The following is a 23,566-nucleotide window of genomic DNA, read 5'->3' as shown; positions in this document are numbered from 1 at the left end:
AAGGTACTGCAGCGGAAAGACATGAGGAAGACACCATAAAACCTAAGACCTGCCAAGAAAGATTTTTTACACCAAGAAACTCTACTGGTGTAATCCAATCTACAACAATGAACTGCACATGTATCATCATTATCACGAGTTTCAATCAAATGAGATTCATTTTGGGCCATCACTGTACAATTATAGCCATCTATTGTTATAAATCAGACCTGAATCACCAGTATTATTTGAATGTGATCCATAAAAGTCTGGCGTAAACAATGAGCCGCAGATACAATCCACGGCGGTAGGTAATAGGAGCCAGGCTGGCATTTGTGTTTCCTATTTCAAGCCTGTTACTGAAAAGGCAGGAAGCAGTGCTGACATTTAAATGCATCTGACCACAGAGCAGAGAGCGAAAGGCCAACAATATTCTATTATAACCTTCTCCTACAAAGGTAGCACAGTACAATGGTTGATTTCCATAAGATTCAATACTTCAACTTGAAAGCACACTATTAATTGAAAATCTAGTATCACTGTCATTAAATGGACACATTTGTAGCTTACTGTGCAGGCATGGCTGTTTACTATTACACACAAAGAAGAAGCACAGTAAAAATGTAGATTTGGAACATGTAACACATATAAATATGTATGATTTCACAGCATAGTGTGTGAAAAGAAATGCGAAGGAAGAACAATACATGTGCTCCTCTCTCCCATCCAGGCAGAATAATGAAAACTGTCTTCAGAGTTCCTCTTTATTCTCTGATTACATGTGATAGCACCTTTCTATCTCTGTCTATCTTCAGAGACAAAAAGATTGCAGCAAGAGAAGGCTATGAGAGCCTACGGTATATCTGCCAATTAAAGGAGATAGTTGAATTGTACGGTAGAAGATTATTGTATCTCAAAGGTGTGCAGAGAGGTGTGAGGATAGAAAGATAAGAAAAGTGTAAGTGGTCACCATAAGGCTTCGTTAGGAAGCCTTTCTTCACAACGGTTTAATACCTACAATACAGAGACTTCATCATATGGCATTATAATACCATATAATGCCTTACAGTCTGTATATTGCTTTTTGCTTATGGTGTAATTTACTGTAGTGTAGAGAGAAATCTTTCCCTTCCTCTAGCCACTCACCACCTCAACGTCTTTGTTACTCATATAGAAAGAAAGTAAATGTCAATGAAAGTCTCCACATTAAAAGGTAGTCTGGGGGGTAGTATTTAGGCCGAGGTCTCTTTACTCTATATTTACTCTAAATATGGATCAAGTTGCATAAACACACTTCTCAAAATGCACCTTTCTGTCAGACCCTCCCTGCCTGCTAGTGTCCAATTAAAGGCAGTATAGCCAGTTAGCTTAGCTGAGCATAAATACTTGAATAAGGGGAGAAAGGCTTGACTGGCATTGCTTAAAAAGTAGTACAATCCTCCTACAAGGACCTCTAAAGCTCAGTGATTAAAAACGTATTTATTTAATCCATAATAAAATCAGTTATATGACTTCCTGGAATCTCACAGGGATGACAAGACTCGAGGAACTTAATGCTCCTTGTACCGAACAGGCAGATCGATCGATCGTATCGATCTTTTAATCTAACTCTAAGCAAGAAAGTACATTTCCTACATTCCAATAATTCCTTTAAACTCTAAATCCTCAGTTCACTTTATTTTAAATTTGTTGTCTCCAAGCTGAGATAACCACATCATTAGGGTAATTTTTTTCAGACTGGGCAAAGCTGGGGAGCCAAGAAAACATTCTACAACTGTTTTAACAGGGTGACTAGTAATCTGCATGACCAGTAGACTAACAATTATATGAAAGTCAGTGAACTGACCATTTGAAATGAGGCAAAATAAGAAAAGGCTCAGTTTGTTAAAACTGTGACTAAATTAGGGGTTAAAACACTCATGCATACATACATACATTACATGCACAGTGTGACAGTCCTTTATGTATTTAACACCACAGATGAAAACATCCATTAATAACAGCAGATCATTTACAACAATGACATAATCCATTAATACGATACAAACACCATCAGTGCCTACACTGTTGGCAGGCTACGGTTCAGCTATGATTTGTTTTCTTTATACAGTCCCTATTTTATAGTCCACAGGACACTGTGTTGTTGTATAGCTCTGTCAGGTTATAATCCAGGGTAAGGACCAGTAATTTATGTTTTAAGCAGCCATCTGACTGACTTTCTGAAGTGTTGGCTCAGTCAGTCATGTAGCTCTGGTAAACAATGTGCAGAAAAAAAGGTTACATTGCAGCTATCAGCACTCCGCACCAGCCTCAAAAATAGGACTATAAAAAAGTATGTAAGTGTTTGAGGTACCCCACTGCTGTGGGCACCAATTCAAACGAGACTCCTCACAAAAGGCAGAACCATGCAAATAGCAAATATAAAAAAACTAGGCTTTTTCTCCACACAAATGAGACACTTCCTTGTTTGCAATGATGGATTACAACACTTGCTCAATGGGCATGTCCATAACAGATATGTATTGTTTCAAAATGAATGGGCACATTTGATGCAATGTAATATTGCACTATATTTTCAAAACCTGTTATGTATTGGATAACAGGATTGAAACGGCGAGAAAATGATTGCAATGAGCACAGCTCTCGCTTCGGATGAAATATTCTTTTCTTGTCTCTTCACCTGAGGATAGAACAACACAGCAACAAGGGTGAGCTACACACACCTCTCACCTGTCACCAAACACATCATAACCAAAGAAGCAGAAATCTATTCTGCATGGTTTGCTGTATTTAGACTTGGGAAAACTTCTCAGGAGTGCCTTTTATCCAAGCAGGTGGTATGCTTATTAGACATTTAGCTGTGATAAGAGGAAGAGCAGACATACACACTGCGCACAAACACACACAAATACGTATTTAATATAATAATGACCAGCGGGTCTCTACAGGAGTCTTCACAGGATTAGGACAGCACAGAGGGATGAAGGGAAGGAACAATGAGGCAGATTTTTCAGCAGAACAAACAGGAGTAGTAATGGAATGGACAATCTGCCACAAAGACAGAAATTAAAGGGGTAAGAAAGAGAAAAAGAGATGGAAAAGGATAGAAGTTAGAATGTCACCTCCGTCGTTGTCTGTTCCATCACTGCAGTCAGTTTCCATGACAACACTGCATCCAGGCCCACTCCATCCAGCCTGGCAGACGCAGCGCCAGCCGCTCTGCTCTAGGGTACAGCGCCCATGCCCGCTGCAGAGCCCCGGGCAACCGTCTGAAAAGGTGTGTCAAGCACGCACGCACACACACACATTTGGCATTTGTCAGCGTGTTGGAGGAGCACAGTATGAAATGTTAATCCTAAATAAAGATAAATTACCTTTCACAACGACGTCCAAATCATGAGTAACTGTGAGGGGGTAAAGAGTGAGAATTGAGGAAGAGAAAGCAATTGTAAATGGTAATTATTCCAACAAAAGTGCCATTTTTTATTTGCTTAATCACACTGATCAAAATATCACAAGGAATAATTAAAAACACACACAGACACACAGACACACACACACACACACACCCACACACAGCTCACCAATGTTACAGTGCTCTCCTTCCCAGCCAGGCTGGCAGATGCAGGTCCCGTCGTGGCACTGGCCATGTTCTTCACAGCGAGGATGGCACGCTCTCTGGTCGCACGCAGCGCCAATCCAACCCTCCCCGCACTGGCACCGACCCTCTGAGCAAACACCGTGGCTGCCACATGGCACCGGGCACAGCTCTGTCAAACAGGTGGGTGGGGATATGCGCGTGAAAAACGTGTGTGAGGGGAAGAGAGAAGGACAGGAAGGGGAGCAGATGGAGTAATTGAGTGTTGATAGAAAAGAAAAGGTAAAAAAAAAACACAGGGGACGTAAAAAGCGGAAAAGAAAAAAAAAATCTGAATTGGGAGTGAGCCAGTGGATATACACTAGGTGAGAGAGAAAAAACTAGCGATAGAAGAGGACTAAAAAGTCTTCTTTCTCACAAAACATAATCTTCCCACCTCTAATAGCTGAGCTCCCTGAAGGAGAGGAAGAGTGAATAGACTGATAATAACAGCCAAATGATTCTTATTTGCACCGCATATTTCAACTAAAGGGACTCCAATTCAGCTCTATTATTTTTTTCTGACATTTTATCAGATTTGGTGGGTCTTTTAATACCCTCTTTTTCTCCATCTCTCCATCTTTGTCTCTGTTAGCCTTATACCTTCAGTATCCCTTTCCCTCCCTCTTGCTTTTAACATCCCTTTTTTAAAGTCTTCCCTCCTCCTTTTGTCTATTTCCTTTTCTCTGTGCTCATCACCATCTCTCTCTCCCCCTCTCTCTGCAGAAGCATAGCCTCATCCATCAGTAAAGAGAGCAAAGTGCTAGAGGCACACAAAGACTACTTATCCAGCTGCAGTAAAAAGTTATTTCAATTTAAATATACATAGCATGGAGAGGGAGAAAAAAGTGGATTAAAGTTGGAGAGTTTTTCAGCTCTCTATTAGAATTACATTAGCTTAGCCATGCCTCAACAAGACCAGGATGTAGAACTGTTGATGAAAACCCGGTAGGTATAGAGAGAGGCCACTCATATCTCAGATATTCAGCCACGGTCGATCATTATCATGGGCTATATCACTATAATAAGGCATGCATACACCTTAGAGCAGCAGCTAATGCCAATTACGTGCAAATCACTGGTGTGCATGCATGGTAAAGTGGATCCTTCCCAACACCAGCATTAACTTAGTCTGGTGGAAACAGGGGGAAGTCAGTGCTATAATGGCTATTTTCCTCTCTGTCAGTTTATAGTACACTTCAAGGACAAAGACACTTTTCCTCACTGTGTATTGCAGAGTTCTCTATAATAGGCAATAGACACAAGCTTTAATTTTCTCTTTACAATGGCTAACTTGCTGCCTGTTCTTCACTATGCCTGTACAATTGCTGTCTATTTAAACAGGCAGAGATAACTCACTACAAAGGACAGTTCAGGTAGGTGTAGACGTAAGAAATCTTTCACAACCATATGTATGTAGCATACAGGTAAAGGGTTTGCAGGAAACATCAGCAAACTTTTAAATGCCAAGCTGAATGTTCCTCAGTGTAGCAGTCGCTGAAAGGCCTCGCAACAGAGTGAGAATAGGGAATACCTTTTGTTCCCTCACCTGCTTTTTTTTTCTCATTTAGCTAAGGAAAATACGTGTGCATGTGTCTGAGTGTGCATGAGTATATGTGTGTAACACCATAAATGTCGACTAAAGTGAGTTATATTGCAAGAAGGGGGGGTCTGAAGTGCTGCCGTCAGAGAGTCATGAGGGGAAATCTCATTTACGACCAGCATGAAGAGAGTGCAAAAAGACACATGCAAACACACACAGGCACACCTATTTCACAGAGTGGCTCCAATACATTTTTCTTTATCATGTCAAACCCACAGAAAATAGTATCTGGCAAAACCATGTGTACTACAAGAGGACTGGCAAACTATACATGTGCAGTTTCAATTTTCTGTGTTTTCTCAGAGGGTGAACAATAATCTTCAGGTTTTACCAGTGTAGCAGTCTGGTCCCGTCCAGTTGGGCTGGCATGCGCAGGTGTCTGACTCAGGGAGATAGGTGCCATGTCCTGAACACTGCTCCTGACAGGCTGGCAGCGGGTCATCACAGCTCACTCCTGCCCAGCCTGCCGAACACACGCACTCCCCGCGCACGCACACGCCATGCCCGCCACACTGAGGGTCTATGCAGTCTACTGCAGAGAGAGGAGGGGACAAAAGAACAAGCAAGAACAAGTCAGAGGGTGAAGGAGGAAATGTAAGGATGGGGGGGCAAGCCTCATTATAATCATCAGTTCACCGAGTATGAAAGCAGTGTTCTTTGCATCCCATCCAGGAGTTAACCACCCTAGCTAAAATCCCTGTATCTGTTCCACAACATTACACTTCATAGGACACTTAGAACTGAGGCTTTGATAAGGGGTGAAATGGGTTGCTTTGTGTGCGTGTGTGTGTGTGTGCGTGCGTGCGTGTGTGTGTGTTAGTGTGTGTAATTACAGCCCTAAGCGCCGAGCCAAAGCTCAGCACAGTTCAGCTTGGCTCCACCGCTCAAGGTCAAACACCTGATGTAGTCTCTGCAGGCCGAGATCCTGGAGGCAACAGCAGGGCGGACTTTGGGACAGCTGAGCCATCAGGTTATCGTCAAGTGTAACATCATAATTGTTTTAGATATCATGGCTTTGTTTGTTTTTGCTAATTTATTGGGTGGTTTTACAATGGACAGCTGCAAAGGGGGAGAATGTGACAACAGCCTACGGCTGGTTCCCTGTACAGCTGTAACCGAGGGGCCTCGGCTACATGAATCATTTATACTCTTGTCACTTCAACTACTTTCATGTTGATGTCTTGTCTACAATAATATAACAGTAACAGTATATACATTACATAAAAAATATACAGCACAGACATACAATGATTTGCTATTTTTTACGTTGCTTAGAAATAATATAATTTGGTATGTGAAGGGTTATAGAAATGGTACTAATAATAGTAGTATGTTAGTTTAGTTAGTACAGCTTATATGGAGAAATTAAGCCTATGAGAATGTAATAGGACATTTTTTGCTTTACCACTGTCAGAAAACAGTGTTGTATATTGTATCATTATTTTTTATTTTTTTTCTGGTTTCCAGTTCTTGCCACCACGTTTCTTAGCATTCTTTGAGTGGTGTAAAGATAAAGTATAATATATATATATATATATATATATATATATATACACACACACACACACACACACACATACACATACATACTGTACATAGCTCTGCACTAGCTGAACTTATTTTGCTAAATCTGCACCATGAAAGGTCATGCTGAATCAGCTACCAGCAGTTCCATGGATGTAGAGACAACTAGGGATTGACTGATTATCGTCCCTGGACGATTATCGGGCCGTTTGCAGATTTTCTGTATTGGCGTTTATTTTCCAGACATCCGATTAAGTTAATTAATTAAAAAGTGTGCTATTACTGCTCTGTGTTTGCCGCCTCTGCTATGGTTTCACTGACCACTGAGTCTGACTTAACGCCCTTAGTTCTATTCATAATGAATGCTGCATTAATTGGCCGCTTGGGGCCAATGGAACAAGCAAAAATCACAACATTGACACAATATCACTTAAAGTGTTCATAATATGCCTTTTGACGAGACCCCCCCCCCCCAAAGGGACTTACCATCTTCAACAGAAAACACTGTTCACAAGCTGCTCCAAACAGCTTTGTCTAGCCTTTACTTCAGAGACCAGCGTTATAATGGTCACCTAGCTGCTAGCGTGGTATGGAATGCTGTTTTATTCAACACTAAATAAATGAATACATACATAAATATGCCTTTGAAAATAAATCAATTATAAAGAAATGAGGCAATAAATACATAAGTAATTAAATAAATGTAAATATTCATATAAAAGTTAATTAATTAGTTAAATAAAAAGGTTTTACTTTTAATTATTTCGTGGTACCTTTATTTCTTTAGTCCAAGTTTATTTATTTCAAGAAACTATTATTTCCTAATGCCACATTCATTTATTTACAGTTCTTATATGCTAATCAGAGGTGCGGCTATCTCTCACATTCAGAACAGAGAGTTTTATTTTGAGAGTTTTTCCTTATCTGGACAGCTGGTCTAAGAAAATATAGTATGCTGTACGGATTTTGAAGCCCTTTGGGACAAATATGTGATTTTGGGCCATCTAAATTAAAATTGACTTGACTGATTCTATGTCACAAAAACTCCATGAAGCTGACGGGGTCTGCAGAGTCGGGGTATAATTCTTTCTGGGTTTGAAAGTACGAGGGACCCCTGTCGAATTACACATAGTCACTTTATTCACTGTCCATATGAAAATATTCATTAATGCAACTTTGACTTGAAATAGCATATCATTGTTTGAAATGAGTAGAGCCATCATTGTTGTGCAGATGTGACATATTGAGGTGCGTTTCTTTTGAGAGAATAAAACTTCTTACCTTGTTCACAGTTAACCCCCTTGTAGGCTGGGGTACATATGCAGATTCCCTGGATGCAGGAGCCATGGTTGGAGCAGGTGGGGTCGATGCACTGACCTTCCTCCACGTTACACTCTGCCCCTTTCCACCCTGCCAGGCACACACACCTTCCTTTCTCATACACGCCGTTACCGCTGCACAACACGGGGCATGAATCTGCAACAGGACAAACACAGATTACACACACATACTTAGTAGCGGCACACACACACACACACACACACACACACACACACACACACACACACACACACACACACACACACACACACACACACACACACACACACACACACACACACACACACACACACACACACAGTTCTGCAGTATATTAGCTGGGAGACCGCAGTAACCTACTGTGAGTGGGGCTGCGCTCTCTTATCTCAGCTAGTGTGCGGATTCAGAAAATCCTCAAGCAGCCTGTGTCTCTCTCTCTCTCTCTCTCTCGCTCTCTCTCTCAAACCCACACACACACACACACACCTACACGCTCATACGTGCGTAGACACACACTCCAGCTTATCCCTCACGCTGTTTCAATTTACTCAAGCACCACTACCGAGCCCGGCTACCACAGCAACCCAGGCATAGTAGAAAATCCCCCAACGTCACCTCACTCGCTCTGAACAGGCCGTGAAAACAATCGTGAAAACGAAAGATTAGGAAAGAGAGCATTAGGGGTTTATAGAATGAGGCTGGAAAGCAGAGCTATCTCCATGCAGATATGGAGAGCTGTGTAGCTAATGTAATGACAGCCAGGTAGAATAAAGTCAGTGAGTGTCTGATGACGCACTGACAGTTACACCCCCAACCACCCCTCCACCCCTTCTCTTCTCTTTGGAGGAGGTATGGCAGCTCCAAACGTCAAAAAGATTAGAAAGGGGATCCAGAACCAATGCCTATTTTCTGGGATAATTTGCAGTGAAGGCCCATGCGTTCATGCGAGCTGGCATGTGTTATGTGTTTGTTTGATCCGTTGTTAAATCTAACACTCTGTACCCCACAGTAATAAATTCACACTTCACTTTTTACAACTCTTGCCAAAACTTGCTGTCTAACTTTTCAGACATTGAATATTATAACTCAGGCAAATGAGCAAGGATAAGAGGAACCAATGAATAAATGATTAGCGTAAATAAATCATAGATTGTTATATTATATCAGCTGTTTCTACACAATGAGACAGATACAACTACAATCATTTTACAAAGGACAGAGGGCGAGAAAGAATGAGAAACAGTGGCAGAGAGAAAGCAAGTTGGGAGAGAATTTGCACTATTTACACCTTTTTGAATAACCTTTTTTTGATAGACAGGTTTATGAAAAGTGACAGTAAAAGCGATTGGGCTTGAGGCCGAGTGTCAGAGACAGGGTAGAGAGAAAGCATTGAGAGACATTGGTGTTTTCATCCTTTATCTGATATCTCTTTACCTTTGGCACAGTCAGGACCCAAGAATCCAGCGAAGCAGTGGCAGTGTCCAGCCACACACTCTCCGTTTCCATTACAGTCTGTAGAGCAGCCATCCATTGAGTCTGCACAACCACACACACACACACACACACACACACACACACACACACACACACACACACACACAAAACAGACATAAAAGGCAAAGAGAAAAAACAAAAAAATGAAACCTGTATTATAAAATATTCTACATGTAACTCCATAAGCTGGCATAGCTCTCTGTTATTGAATAAGAGATCTGATAAGCAATGGATGGCTCCCCAGACTCAGGGGCTATATTAGATTAGTCTGATCCAGCTGCTATCACTCTCTGGGGAATGGCCAAGCACTCACTTACACTCAGTAGCACTAAGCACATTATACTGTATTACAGGTTGAAAAACACACTGCGCACAAATTTACAAACATCAAGGCTTAATCAACAAACTGTTTACAAGGGCGCAGTGTGGAACGAGATTGAACAACATAAAATCTGACATTGTGAGTGCACGAGATATTGGAGAATGGCTTATACTGTGTCGCTACAGTCACTAAACTCTTGGCATTGCCAATATCAATGCAATGCTTGTTCCTACTAGTGCGTTGTCTCATCTGGATACGCGCGTTTCATCATATCCTTCTGTAGGCTACATGTATTTCATCATATTCTGCTGTCGGACTTCAATTAGCTGCCTTCCTTTTACCGCTCTCCTTTCCTCCCATTTATATGTCCGTCATGTCAGATCTCATTCTGTGTACAGACAGCATGGAAAAGATAGATAAAGAGGGAAGAGCACTTTTATGCTTTTAGAGCATTACATAAGACGGAAGATTCAGGTGGAGAAGAGGCTGTCAGACTCTATCCAAGTTAGATAGAGTAATTAAAATGCATGTCAAGGATGTCATCCTTTGTTTGACCCTGTGCCATCCTGCTCTGCTCCTCTGAACAGGGATCGACTCCTGAGTCAAACCTTTGCAGTCCCCTGGCTGGCACTGTTCAGGGAGCATGGATGACAAATCCTCCTGTGGCATGGCTTGCTCACACACACATTTACAAACACATGCACGCAAAGTTATTATGTGACACCCCTGCCTTGAGGAGCGTGTGACACATGCTAATGAGACAGGCCCTGCCAGTAGCCGGCAGCACAGCGTTATCCTCCACAGCAGCGCATCACTACAGAAACCAAAGTCATTTTCACCTCCATCACCCGTCAGCGTCACTCTGATGGAGAGAAGGAGTGGCAATCATCTTTTCTCCTACACTGTCAGGAGGACTCATAAACCTTTCTCTGTAAGTGTCTCTTTCTCTCTGGGAAAGAAATCTTTGCATACACAAATTCCAATATTGCATCCGGCACCTGACACATGCAGTGAACAAAAACTCATCTGCAAGGTCACGGAGTTCCTTTTAATCCAGGGGAGATGATTGATCAGTCAGAGAGCGCAAGGCTGTAAGGTGCAGAGTAGTAACAGTGAAATAAGCTCCAAATCTTTCAGGTCAATGTCTCAACAATAAAAATCTCCAGGCAGGTAGGGGTGTGTGTGTGTGTGTGTGTGTGTGTGTGTGTGTGTGTGTGTGTGTGTGTGTGTGTGTGTGTGTGAGTGTGTGTGTGTGTGTGTGTGAGAGAGTGAGAGAGAGACACCCATTTGGTTCTTTCCACTGACTCAACCCTTTCCAGTTTGAAATCACTCATGCCATAAGTTATTGCAGTTAAACGCTATTATAAAAGGGGTGTATCCAGCCAAGTGATCTGATTGGTCAAATACGCATTGCAATTGTACTTTATGAGCCTGTAAAGTTTCAGCCATGCTTTATGATCCTTGGGCTTTATAATTTTATGAAAAAATTAAATGGCTGCTCAGCTAACTAGAAGCATCCAGCCTTAAGCTAACCACTTTTTTTGTTTGTCATCTATTTTGTTAAAAGTTCCAGGTGAAACCTTTTCTTACACTTTTGTTGGCCATTGTGAAAAACATAATATTCAAGAGGAGCTGAAGTGTAGCAATTATTCATGATTAATAGGACTGCAGGAAGCACCACTCTATGCCTGGGTACAGGCTGAGTAGAATTAAAGAAGATGGGGCTGAAGTGGCGCTGGTGATTCGCAGATATCATTAAGCCAGAGATTTTTTGGGTCACATGTTAACACCAATGAAAGTCTTTTTTTTGCACCTGCTGCTGTTTTTCTATACAAAACAGAAATATGATGTCTATTTTCAAATCAGCAGCTGTTCTTCTCACCTTTTTCATTTTTTTCCAACATTATTGTGACACATTTATACATTAAAGTCGCACTCACTGAGAAGTGACAGTAGAGTATGGTGTTTAGACGTATCAGCATTTGTGCCGACAATTTTCCACCCTACTCGGCAGCAGCACCAAGTTAACGGGATACTGTGCGTGTGTGTGTGTGTGTGTGTAACGGTCTGTGAACAGATGACAGAACAACATAATGTCCTCTGACCGGTACAGGTCAACTGACTGATTGTTCTACCACAACTTACTTCTTTCTTCCTTTCTAACCTTTATTGAGAAGATTTTAGTGAGCGTTTTCTGTCTCATGTAATCACATACCTCATTACTCTTGTAAGCATGTTTAAACTCCATACCGGTATAAAATACATACCGGTTGTTTTTCACTTTAGCAACATTTGTATGCTAAATATCATGTATTGTTATTATATTCTTTATGCTCTCATATTTCTTAGCATGTCACACTGATATGCTCTATTAATATATTTTGTTTTATTTATTTATTTTTACGTTTGCTATTGTCTTTATACTCTGCATTTCTTTGTTGTATCCGGTTACTCTTTGCTTCAAAAAGCTGAATTTCCCGAAAGAGATCATGTCATTTCTCCCTCGTCTCCCCATAAACCTCCGCTCTGGGCTAAAGAATACTGATATACCCTTATTAGAATTTATTGTAGTGTAACGCAATGGTTTTGATTTTCTAACCCTAGTTAGGGGTGTAAATGGGCAGTGAAATGAACTTTGACATCACCCCATTAATATTATTTTCCCCTTTCAAGCCAAAACCACTTGATTAATTATTTGGAAAAACCTTAGTTGACTACAGGCTGCTATCCCAAGCCCATCTGTTTTATAATTGAAGAGGACAAGGGAAGTTAACTCTTTGTAGATGCTGCCGTTTTCTGTTTAGCTCAAAATAAGGGACTCGAAATAGGGCTGGTATATTCCAGACTTTATAGACAGCACACATGTCAACAAATGTTTGACAGCTCTGAAATAAAATCTGTTTTTAGCTGTTGCATTCTGTCAGTCATTATATAAAAGACTCAATATGTTCAGTCAATATGACGATGAAAGATGTCTACAGTACAAGGTTTTGGCACTACGGAGCTGTTTACTGATTGGCTTACAACTTTGGCTGTTAGAGGTTGGTGATACACATATTTAGCATTTACAAGCATTAAGAAACATAACTAAATAAAACACGGCCAGTTAAAGATCAGCACGACTCCCAAAATAGAGTTTCACAGAGTGCTTTTCATAATATCTGTTCGTCACACATTGCATGCTTTGTAATTGCCACATAATGCGTCTGCTTCATAAAAATTACCAAGTCGCCCCCATGGTGTGCCAGTGCTACTACATTTCCCCAACACTTTTTTGTTGTTGTTTCAAAACTGTATTCTCTCAAGGGCTACTGGACAAAGGGGGAGTGTTGAAACTGCCCTGGTAATTATCCAAGTGTCTATATTCAGCCACGTACTCTTGCATTATTCACATCCTTCAATTTACACTGCCATCCGTGTGTGTCATAGCAATGAGCTGCAGTTAGCAAGCCCTGTCATTACTGCAGGAGCTGTCCTCCCCTTTCTAACGGCTGTCTCTTGCCATGCCAAGCTCACTCTTATAAAGGGAAAAGTTCCCTTCAAATGTCAATGAGTCTCAAACTACTACTCTGGGACATGTCCTCATGTTTTTGCACATCAACAGATGAAGTCCTTTATGGGGATAAAGGACAAGAGTGAAGCAACCCTGAGATACAAAAAGTGAAATGCACACCATACAATTCAATAACTATAACTACTTTTTTATAACTATAAACTATATGTTCCACTACATATGGAACAAATGCTACCTGTTTCAGTGAGGTGTGATAATCTTCCTTACCTATGGGAGTGCTGTGGAGTAACACTTGCTCCAGGTTCCGTCCGTCGTTGTAGACAGCGAGGTGCCAGGTGCCGGGGTCCATGTACTCTATGAAGCCGGTTTCCTGGAGGCCGCTCAGCAGAAGGCCTTTGGGTGCTTTGGCAGTCAGGACGGGATCAGTCAAGGACCTGGGCAGGGCCTTCCCGTCCAACAGTTTCACAAAGTCAAACTGGACACACAATCAGACAACAACAATATCATCCAATTGGAATAGGCGCAACTGGAAATGTACTAAACCTGCATAAAAGCTAAGGAAATTTTCATTGTACAGAGGCGTGTGGCGGCCGTTTGGTGAGCTTAGTGAATCTGCCAATTGAGTGCTTTTGGAAAACCGCCTGTATACAAGAAGCCGGGGGAATAGCATTAGATGTGGATATCAGATTGTGATTGCAAAACAAGAATCCAAAAAACAGGAAGCGAAACCATCATCCGTGGCAGCTCGGTCCTCTTCCAGACATGTTCCACAGCAACTAGTCCAACAACTTGAAGTCCTGCTAATAGCACAGGTAGACTTTAACAACCCAGGATTTTCATGCAAACAGACTATCTTTACATTCGTCTAAACCGGTTTCTTTTTCACCCTCTTTAACTTTCCCCACCACCCTCATCTCTCCCTCCCCTCCTCTCCATCCTAAAACCTTGAACTAGCAAGCACTCGCTGTTCCTTATTCCCTGAGGGTGTGTGTCACACTAGTGTCAAAAACAGCTAATTAGACCTCTTCATGCAGGGGAGAGCAGGGGCACACTGATGTTAAAAAGCAGATGACTCAGTGTGTGTTATCTTTTTGTCTGTGTAAGTCCTTCTCACATGGCCCAATGCTGTTCTACATGGTGTACAAAGATTGCCCGTGTGTGTGTGTGTGTGTTTGTGTGTGTGTGTGTGTGTGTTTGTGTGTGTGTATTGTTTTCTGGAAACGTGTCTGAGAGACATTATTTACACTAAGCGGACTAAATCAGAAATCACAGTTTCCCTGTAAGAATGCCATGCATCCACACTTTTTCAGTAGCGTTTCTTAACATCTCTTTCCACATAATGAAAAATGGCAAAATTGCTCCTTTAGTTGACAAATGTAAAAATGTTGCATCTGGTATGGCAGACAAAGCCTGATTACTCTGCACCTTTTGTTTTCCATCATCTCTAAACATCTCTTTTAATACAGCCAAACTCACAATTTAATTGTTCTCATTTACATATTCTCAGTTTCTGTTGTCAGAAAAAAATAGTGAGCTGTTGTCTCACACAGATGATCAAAACATTGTTTTGTGCTTGCAAAATTGTCTGACAAAAAAATAAATACAGTTTATTGACACCTGTGTTGTGTGATTGGCTTTACTGGGATTTAACATGAGGGATCACAGACAAGGTGAGAGGTGACAGGAAGTCATTTTCTTGAATTTTTACTGCTACACAGCCCCTAACCTGTCTGCGTAGGCATCTGTAATAGGCAATTTGCGGTGGGATGAGAAGGGGGGGGGCCTCCCCCTTGTAAGCAAAATGACCAAAATGCATCCACCTTGTAATTTTGTCATTCATCCCCACTGTCAATCTTTGAACTAAACTGAAAACAAATTATGATATATGTATAGTTAAAATCTTAATCTTAATAGTGGCTTAAAATGTGGCACACAATAACACAGGCTGCATGAGCATGAAGGGATGTTGAGAGAGCAAGAAAAGAGTCTGGAAAGACTGTCTGGAGAAACGGCTGACAGTCAAATACATTGAGCACAGAATAGATTTTTGTTTGCTCAAGTTAAATAATTCTTTGAGAGAAAATATTTTCTCTACAAAATACAATTTATATAACAAATATTACGCCATGTATATAATTGTCTTTAATCAAGCATTTGACGTGAGGCCAGAATGTTCAAAATGTATCACTCAAAAACAGCCTTTGTGTGGATGAAAGACAGGAGAGAAAAAGGTGCATTAGTGTGGATGTGGTACGTGGTACTTCAGCAAACAAGCCCATCTGGGTGAACAGCATGCTACAACAGGAGCCTCCTTTACCTGAGTGTGTGTAGGCGGTATGTTCCTGCGTCCGTAGACCCCCAGCAGTGCGTTGTGGGAGAGAGAAAGGTTGAACTTGATGTAGGTCGGATGGTGCACAGTCAAATGAAACCTCCAAAAAAGTCCCGGTGGGATTGCCTGGCTTTGCTGGGTTCCAATGTCCACCTCGCCACGGTCGATGGCACGGCCTCGCACCCATTTCTCTGCAGGTAAAAACCAAGGACAGGAGATATTGTTTAGTCACATACTGCGGATTTGTCACGGTAGACAGGGAGTTCTATTCAGTATCAGAGGGAGCATTTAATAACCAACCTAATGTCTTCAAACATCAGTGTGATCAACCGCCCTTTAACGGAGAGAGACTGAATACACATCAGGAATGACTGAGTGCTGGTGAAAATCCTGCTTTTTAAGGGACCCTGCTTTGGCAATGCTTTGGATAGGCTCTGCGTAAAGATGAACTGCTATAGAAAGGAAGTGTTTTGTCTGAGCAGTCCACTGGGGCTTTGTCATGTGTTACATTAGCATCGTCTAACAAGAAAGAAAGAGTGTGCGTGTCTGTGTTAGCATGTGTGTGTAAAAGGAGAGAGGGACAGAGAGGTGGATGAGAAAAAGTGAGGAGGGCAGGGGCAAGCACGCATTCACAAACAGCGCCACGGCACATAGATAGTTTCTTGAGTGAGAGCATGTCTTTGTCTGTGAAGAGAATAGGTCTTTCCAACAGTCCCCTGGCCATCAGCGCCTCTCCTCTCCATAAGCTTTTTTATCAACCACCAGGCCTGAGTCTTTTGTGTAGCGGAGCGGGCGAGGCTCTCCAGAGCTCTTTGTGTCGGCCTTTATGGAGAGATATATCTCTGCTTCTAAACTAAGATGGAGAAAATATGGTGACAGAGGGGAGCCAGCCGATCGTTACGGCCACAAAGGCAGATGAACAGTTAGGGGCAGATTCATGGACGAGGCCGCTCGCTCTCAATCTATAATGCCTGCAGCTTTACCTCTCCATTATGGCGACACCATGCCCACCCGCAGGCTTGTCGGCATATATCACATGTACTTTCACACTGATAGGGAGGTGGAGAGTGCCGGCCTGTGAGTAGCTACTGTTTCTACTGACGTTTCGGGGTCTGTGGTTCAGTCGGTCAGTCCAACACCTGTGTTCAGACTGACGAGCCCAATTCTCCCACCCCTCCCTTGTTTTCTGGCTCTGGTTTGCTTACTGAATATGTCTTTTCATAATCCCCCATTTTACACGTCATACATACTGTATGATCCTTGTACAGTCTGAAATTTTAATGATACAATAATGAAACGTGATTTTTTTTTTTACTGAAACTATTTGATGGATTGCAAGTAATTTCTTACACAGAAATTCATGGTGCACAGAGAATGAATCCTAATTACTTTGGTAATCAACATGACTTTTTTTTATCTAGCACAACCATGAGGATGTCATTTGTGGGTTTGAGTGAACTGTCTAGACAACTGGGTGGATTATCATGAAATTTGGTACCAACATTCAAATCTCCCTCAAGATATATTGTAATAATTTTGTGGATCGCTTAAGTTTTCATCTAGTGCAATCATCAGATCAGAGTTTTAATTTGTTAAATACTTTGGTTTATGTACCTGCACTAATGATGACATTCCCATCAGCCTCAACTGTACTTCGTATTTATTGTTAATAAGCAATTATTAACATGTTATTCACACAATAACCTACGATAGTGAATATGGTAAACATTACATCTGCTAAACAGCAGCATGTTGTCACTGTGAGCGTGTTAGCTCATTGCTGTTCTTACACACAAAACAACCGAAACAAAAATATACACATTAATATATACACACAATATATACATACTCTAAACAGAACAATGTAGAGGCATGAGTGAACAAAGAGTTCAATAAAAAATATTTAAATATGGAGCATAGTCCAAGGATACTGGGATAAATAGTATTATGTTATTATATTACAATATGAACAGTATGAACATTATGGACAGTTCTGAAATAGAAAATGAGAATGATGAATGAATAACAAATAAGAGAGATGTGAGAATGGGAATGATGAGTAAATAATAAATAATAAGCGAGATATGAGAATGAGAATGATGAGTGAATAGTAAATAATAAGTGAGATATGAGAATGAGAATGATGAATAATGCTAAATAAGTGGAAGAATAATTGGAACCAGTGTTTCTCCTGAACAGAGGTGTCGCTAATGCGGAAAAAGGCAACAGAGTTTGCTATTTCAACAGACTAGAAGAAGAAGAAAAAGGTAAAAATGGAAAAACTGGCAGCAGCATTAACATCAATGTTTTGATTTGATTCAATGACCTACTTGGTCAGATCAAGCCTTTCATTCACCATAAAAGAACTCATCTGGACCTAGTAAGTTTACAAGAGAGACCTGCAGTCACTCAGAGTCCCGGCATCCGGTTACCCCCTCACTTGTCCATGACTCCTCTCGTCATGCAATCAAAATCCTGACGCCACGAGATCTACATCATTTTGACGTCACATTGCCGCTTGCCAGGTTGGCTTCGGAAACTGTAAAAAGGCCTTCAGGGGGCCCCTTTAAGCCAGAGCCTCTTTGTGATGATAAGAGACTCCAAAATCAGGGTAGCAGCTGTCGCCTTGGTCCCGCTCCATGTTCTGTTATGCCATGTTCAAACTGCTACACTGCATTGCCCTGCTACGTCCTGCTGTGCCTTGTAATACCGCACAGCGTCCTGCTATGCCATGAACTACTACAAAGAACTGCTACAGACTACTAATTTTTTCAATTTTTGTTATTGCCACTCTTCATTCTAACCCCAACCGGTCGTCAGACACCGCCTACCAAGAGCCTGGGTCTGACCGAGGTTTCTGCCTAAAAGGAAGCTTTTCCTCGCCACTGTCGCACTGTTGCTTGCTCTGGAGAAGACTACTAGAACTGTTGGGTCCTTGTAAATTCTGGAGTGTGGTCTATCTGTATAGTGTCTTGAGATAACTCTTGTTATGAATTGATACTATAAATAAAATTGAATTGAATTGATGTCACTATTAACTTTACGTTTCTTGTGTCACAGTCAACCGGCTCAGTCATTAATGTCAATACCAGAGCCCCGAAAGTCCTCCTAAAAACAAACTTGAGAAATAGCCTAAAACACTCCACTCAGAAGACGTCACAAGAAAGAAACCATCATAAAACCATGATACATTTTAAGCCCAGGGACCCTTTGACTCATATTCCGCCTGTGCACACTGATGTCACAATTTAGCTAAAAACACAGAGCTGCTGTCTTATTTCTCTTCAACCAGAACCTATTCTTAGATTTACTGTTAAATATCATGCTAATAAATGCCAAAGCAGCAAGCAAAGGATTTTTCTTTTTTGTCTTCCATCTCTTTTATCTTCTTCTGCTTTGGACGACGAGTTTGAAAAAAAAGAGTAAATTGATTAATTGGTTAATTGATTGAACTAGACTGAGCTGTCACAAGAGAGCTGGATAGAGGAAGCGGGGGGGGAAGACAAAGGGAGAGAAACATGAGAGGGGATGACAACAAAAGAAAGTTCAAAAAGGTTTGAAATGAAAGAGAAACAACAGACAGGTGTCCTGTGTGAAGCATAAATTGCCACTAAAAATCGCTAGAAAACCGAATAAAAGCAGCTTGGCAGAACTAAGGTATGCATTCATGCATTTCTGTCATTCAGTCTACCTCAGCAGTCTATTCCTTTTAATGCTTATCCCCAATCCTGTGCATCGACACAAAAGTAAAAAGCCAGCAGAGGGATGAATGTCCCGAGGAAAGCAGCCTTGTTTTCAACAAAAAGATGAATGGGACATGAATAGGGCATGGCAGTTGGAAGAACACTAGCAGGCAGAGAGGCCAGCAGGCTGACTGGGTGGCAGATGAGCACGCACGTCTTTCTGGAGCTAATTACTGTATCGCGCCTCTATATGATGCAACATGGGGACAGAAAGCAGCACTTAGGTCAGCTGCGAGGATGGGTGGTGGAGTATGTGTGAGACGGGGGCCGGGGAGATGTAGAAGAGAAGAAGAGGGGGATGAGAACAGACGAGAGGATCATGTCCAAAGAGGAGGTGGCGGTGTTGAGTTACAGCTGTTGATGCAAGAATGAAGAAAAACCCTCCTTGTGTCTCCACAGCCGAGCATGATACTGCAGCTCCAGTCTAAAAAGCGAGTGAAGGATTGAGGCATTTTGGGAATCCTGCAGAAACCAGACGGATTGCGTGGTGACTAGGGCTCCTCCAAGCCTCCCCTGCTGCTCAGATTACTGCTGTCAATCAATGTGCTCCACTAGCACTGGAGCCCCGTGTCTCTCGGCACAAAACCTAAGACCATTCTCTGAAAATATCTTTCAAAACAGAAATCTCCGTTCATTCCTACTTGGCAAGCAAAAGAGATACAAGCTTAAACAAGCCAATATGCGAGCAGGGAGGGAAGATTCCTTCGCACCTTGCTACCTCGTGGCTTTAATAAGCAAAAAACAGCTTGATTTTCAGACTTTTCATTGGTTACTTACAACAAAAAATAAATGGCATCGCATAAATCTCTTCTTGTGCTTTTCATCATTAGTTGGGGCAGAAGCAAGTTGTAAGCAAAAAAATGTATTGAGGTTTATTTCAAAAGTGTTGAGCTTGTTTAAAAGGGGGGATCAAAGTGTTATTCATGTCTGCCATCAAGCCCGACGTGCCCTTGATGGAAATGATGAGGGTTAATGTGCAGGACTGCTTAGAACGAACAAACTGTTCATGTAATAATGATGCTGCCTCAGCCAATTATACTGGCAGTGTGGCATGGCGTGCACATAACACAGCTAATGCCCTCAATGACACTATTTGACACCCACAATCTGAAACACACATTGTGCATATAGCACTTGAAAGGTTCCTATGCCACAAGACATCTGGACGCCCCCCTTTCTAATGACTAGCTAACATCTGTATATTGTCATCTGTCTAATAAAGTGTATGAATCTAAAAGTCAGTGTGTGTTTGTTCGTCCGTCTGTTGTCTGTCGTGTGTGTGTGTGTGTGTGTGTGTGTGTGTGTGTGTGTGTGTGTGTGTGTGTGTGTGTGTGTGTGCCAGGCCAGTGAAAGAAATGAGCTACATTAGGACTTGGGACACAAGGTCTAATTAATTTCTCTTGCCTACGGGTTATTCGGGTAAAACAATTACACCTGTAATCTATTTTCAAAGGAACTAAACTGTCTTTGCAATAAATGTTATTATCCCTCAGATTCTAATGAAGCGAGAACAGACTAAAAGTGCAGCCGAGGTCTTGGTGGCGGGACATGTCTGGGGGGACCGGAACTGTGTGCGTGTGTAAGTCGATATTGAAGCGTAGGCCTGTGTGTGAATCTCACGCACATTGGTGCGGACAACATTAATAGTGTTCCAAATGCAAGAGAAATTGAGTTTGCCGCAGGATGAATAAAAATATCACAATGGCCAAGGTCTCTATAATTACTTGGATTCAATTAAGGGCCTTTTCAGCAATTGGTTTAATAAGCTTTCAGCCTCCTCTCTCCACTGTTCAGCCTAATGAGTGTCAGTCAGAGTCAGGAGAAGATAATGCTCTTGGCCTTAGGGCCTTCCATTACTCTTTCGTCTTCACCTTCTACCATCAAGCCTCGGGCTATGTCTGTGACAAGCAAGTCTGCCTGTTCACAAACTCATTCCCTCCATGACACTCTGAGTGCACTTACAATGTTGCGCCTGTAATATGTGATTTATAAATTGACAGATGGAGAAAGCACTTGTGTGTTTTTGATTGCCCTCTACGAAGTTTGAAAAATCTACTCTGGGAAGAGGCCTGAAAGGAGCAAGCCGTGTGTGTGTGTGTGTGTGTGTGTGTGTGTGTGTGTGTGTATGTTTTCTTTTAGGGGGCTTTTACACCTGAGCTTTTGAACCCTAGAGCATTTGGTCGGATAATCTGTTTCGTTTGGGGTGGTGTGAAAGCTCATTCGGAACAACCAAACTCTGGTCCAGTTCGAAGAGCACTAGAGTTTAGTTCACTTTAGGTGAGAATGTAATCCTACCAAAATATAGGAAGTGAACCAAAAAACAATTTACAAACATTATGACCATGCATTGCTGGTCGTCTGTGGAACAACATATCATATCTCTCTCTCTCTCCCATCAGGGCTCGCCCTCTCCTTCACTCACAGTCTTGTCAGCTGCTAACATTGTTTGCTGTCTTCTAAAATATTAGAAACACCAAAGCAAAACCAGAAAGCGCAAAAATGCATACATTTGGTGCTGCTGCACGATTTCTTAGGGCTGGGTTAAAAATCAAACCACAATCTTTTAACTAATCTTTTGAGTCATTTTGGTGCATAACTCAGGAGATTCACCTTTTGTTGCCAAAATTCAACGGAAGCCTTCACGGTGCCTTTTACTTGGATCAGAGTCATGTTGGTTATAGCAGAGCCAACACATAAGGTGTGTGTGTGTGAGTGTATGTGTGTGTGTGTTGTGGTAGAGTGAGTGAGAGAGTGACGAGGGTTCCTGTAGCTCCAGCCTGTTGAGACGTAGCGGAGACAGAGAACCAAAAGTGTCTCCCTGTGCATTCTGACCACGGTTCGAGAGCAGTAGGAAAAGTTGACCCTTTCCTCAATTTCTCCTCAGAAATGTCATGTTGTTCAGCTGAAAAAGGGTAGAAATGTGTCATTCCCAAGCCACTGCCAAGCAGAACTATCAGTTGTTGCGGTACAGCTAAACTTCTGGGGAAGTGCACGTCAGGCTATGATGTGGGGTCAGTATTTATGTGTATACATACGTAACTACAGCAAAGATTCAACCCAGAACTATAAATCAAGCTTTAGTGTGGTTTCATTTCTACCACACAATCAATTTTCCTTCTGACATTGTTTACTTTAAAAGGATTTGTATAAAAAAAAAAAATCTTTTTTAGATAACAAATTTAAATTAAGTAACAAACAATTATCAAAAATGTGTTTTATTTTTATTTTTTAGCATCTTGTGATGTAGAAAAGCAGAGAAGTATTTGACAAGCAATGCTAAAATAAAAACACTACTACAAGTAAAAGACATGCAGTTGACATCAAAGTAAAAGGAGATGTATTATCTGCTACGCCCTGCAGTGCACTGCTATGCCACGTACTACAACTACTACTATTTCTAGTCATAGTACTATTATCTTTATTGTGACTACTATTAGTCAAATTTAAATCGTGATCATGGCTTCCCATGATCAAATTTGCGTGATTGAGCGATATTGTATTATATCGCTCATAGCCACGCCCTAAAACACCCCCTATTTTGTCGCCAATTTTAAAAACAACAAAACATAGTTCAAAAAATGAACATCATTCTGTGTTGCAGAAATACATGAAACTAGCGATTGAGACCATAAAATCATTGTGAAAATGTTTACTGATTTAATAAATCAAATGAGAAGTTGGTCACTTTCTCACAGATTTCTATAGAAGCCGGCCTCCTTTTGCAACTGCATGTGTTGCCCCCTGCTGGAATTCAGGTAGAATGCAGGTTTAAGGAACTCTGGGCTAACCCACAAAGTTATCATTAACATTAACTGTATAGATAGTAAACTAATCTAATGGGAATTTTGCTTGCTAGCACACCCTTGTCTGTCTACCTCTACTCTCTCACTGACTCTGGATACATCCACAGTCAGCCCCCAGCAAGTTAGCAACCATCCACTATCGTTACAGCCCCGGGGACACATCCAGTCACCCTCCAGCAGCTAGCAACCATCCACTATCGTTACAGCCCCGGGGACACATCCACAGTCATCCCCCAGCAGCTGGCAACCATCCACTATCGTGACAGCCCCGGGGACACATCCACAGTCACCCCCCAGC

At 41.6% G+C, this 23,566-nt stretch overlaps 1 protein-coding gene across 1 annotated transcript in view; it reads right to left on the bottom strand.

Annotated features, from left to right (window-relative positions):
• The window catches only part of tenm1 (teneurin transmembrane protein 1), a 168,468-nt gene that overhangs the window by 61,624 nt on the left and 83,278 nt on the right, over positions 1–23,566 (bottom strand). Inside the window, exons 7-14 of the mRNA XM_034883010.1 lie at positions 15,711–15,913; positions 13,661–13,868; positions 9,498–9,599; positions 8,025–8,219; positions 5,551–5,751; positions 3,564–3,749; positions 3,354–3,383; positions 3,102–3,248 (exon numbers count right to left, since the gene is read on the bottom strand). Coding sequence (XP_034738901.1) covers positions 3,102–3,248; positions 3,354–3,383; positions 3,564–3,749; positions 5,551–5,751; positions 8,025–8,219; positions 9,498–9,599; positions 13,661–13,868; positions 15,711–15,913 — 1,272 coding nt within the window. The remainder of the gene's footprint in view (positions 1–3,101; positions 3,249–3,353; positions 3,384–3,563; positions 3,750–5,550; positions 5,752–8,024; positions 8,220–9,497; positions 9,600–13,660; positions 13,869–15,710; positions 15,914–23,566) is intronic.

This window comes from Etheostoma cragini, chromosome 10 (genome assembly GCF_013103735.1).
Source record: "Etheostoma cragini isolate CJK2018 chromosome 10, CSU_Ecrag_1.0, whole genome shotgun sequence".
Taxonomy (NCBI): domain Eukaryota; kingdom Metazoa; phylum Chordata; class Actinopteri; order Perciformes; family Percidae; genus Etheostoma; species Etheostoma cragini.
The sequence above is the reverse complement of the archived record's forward strand: the minus strand, read 5'-3'. Positions and strand labels throughout refer to the sequence as shown.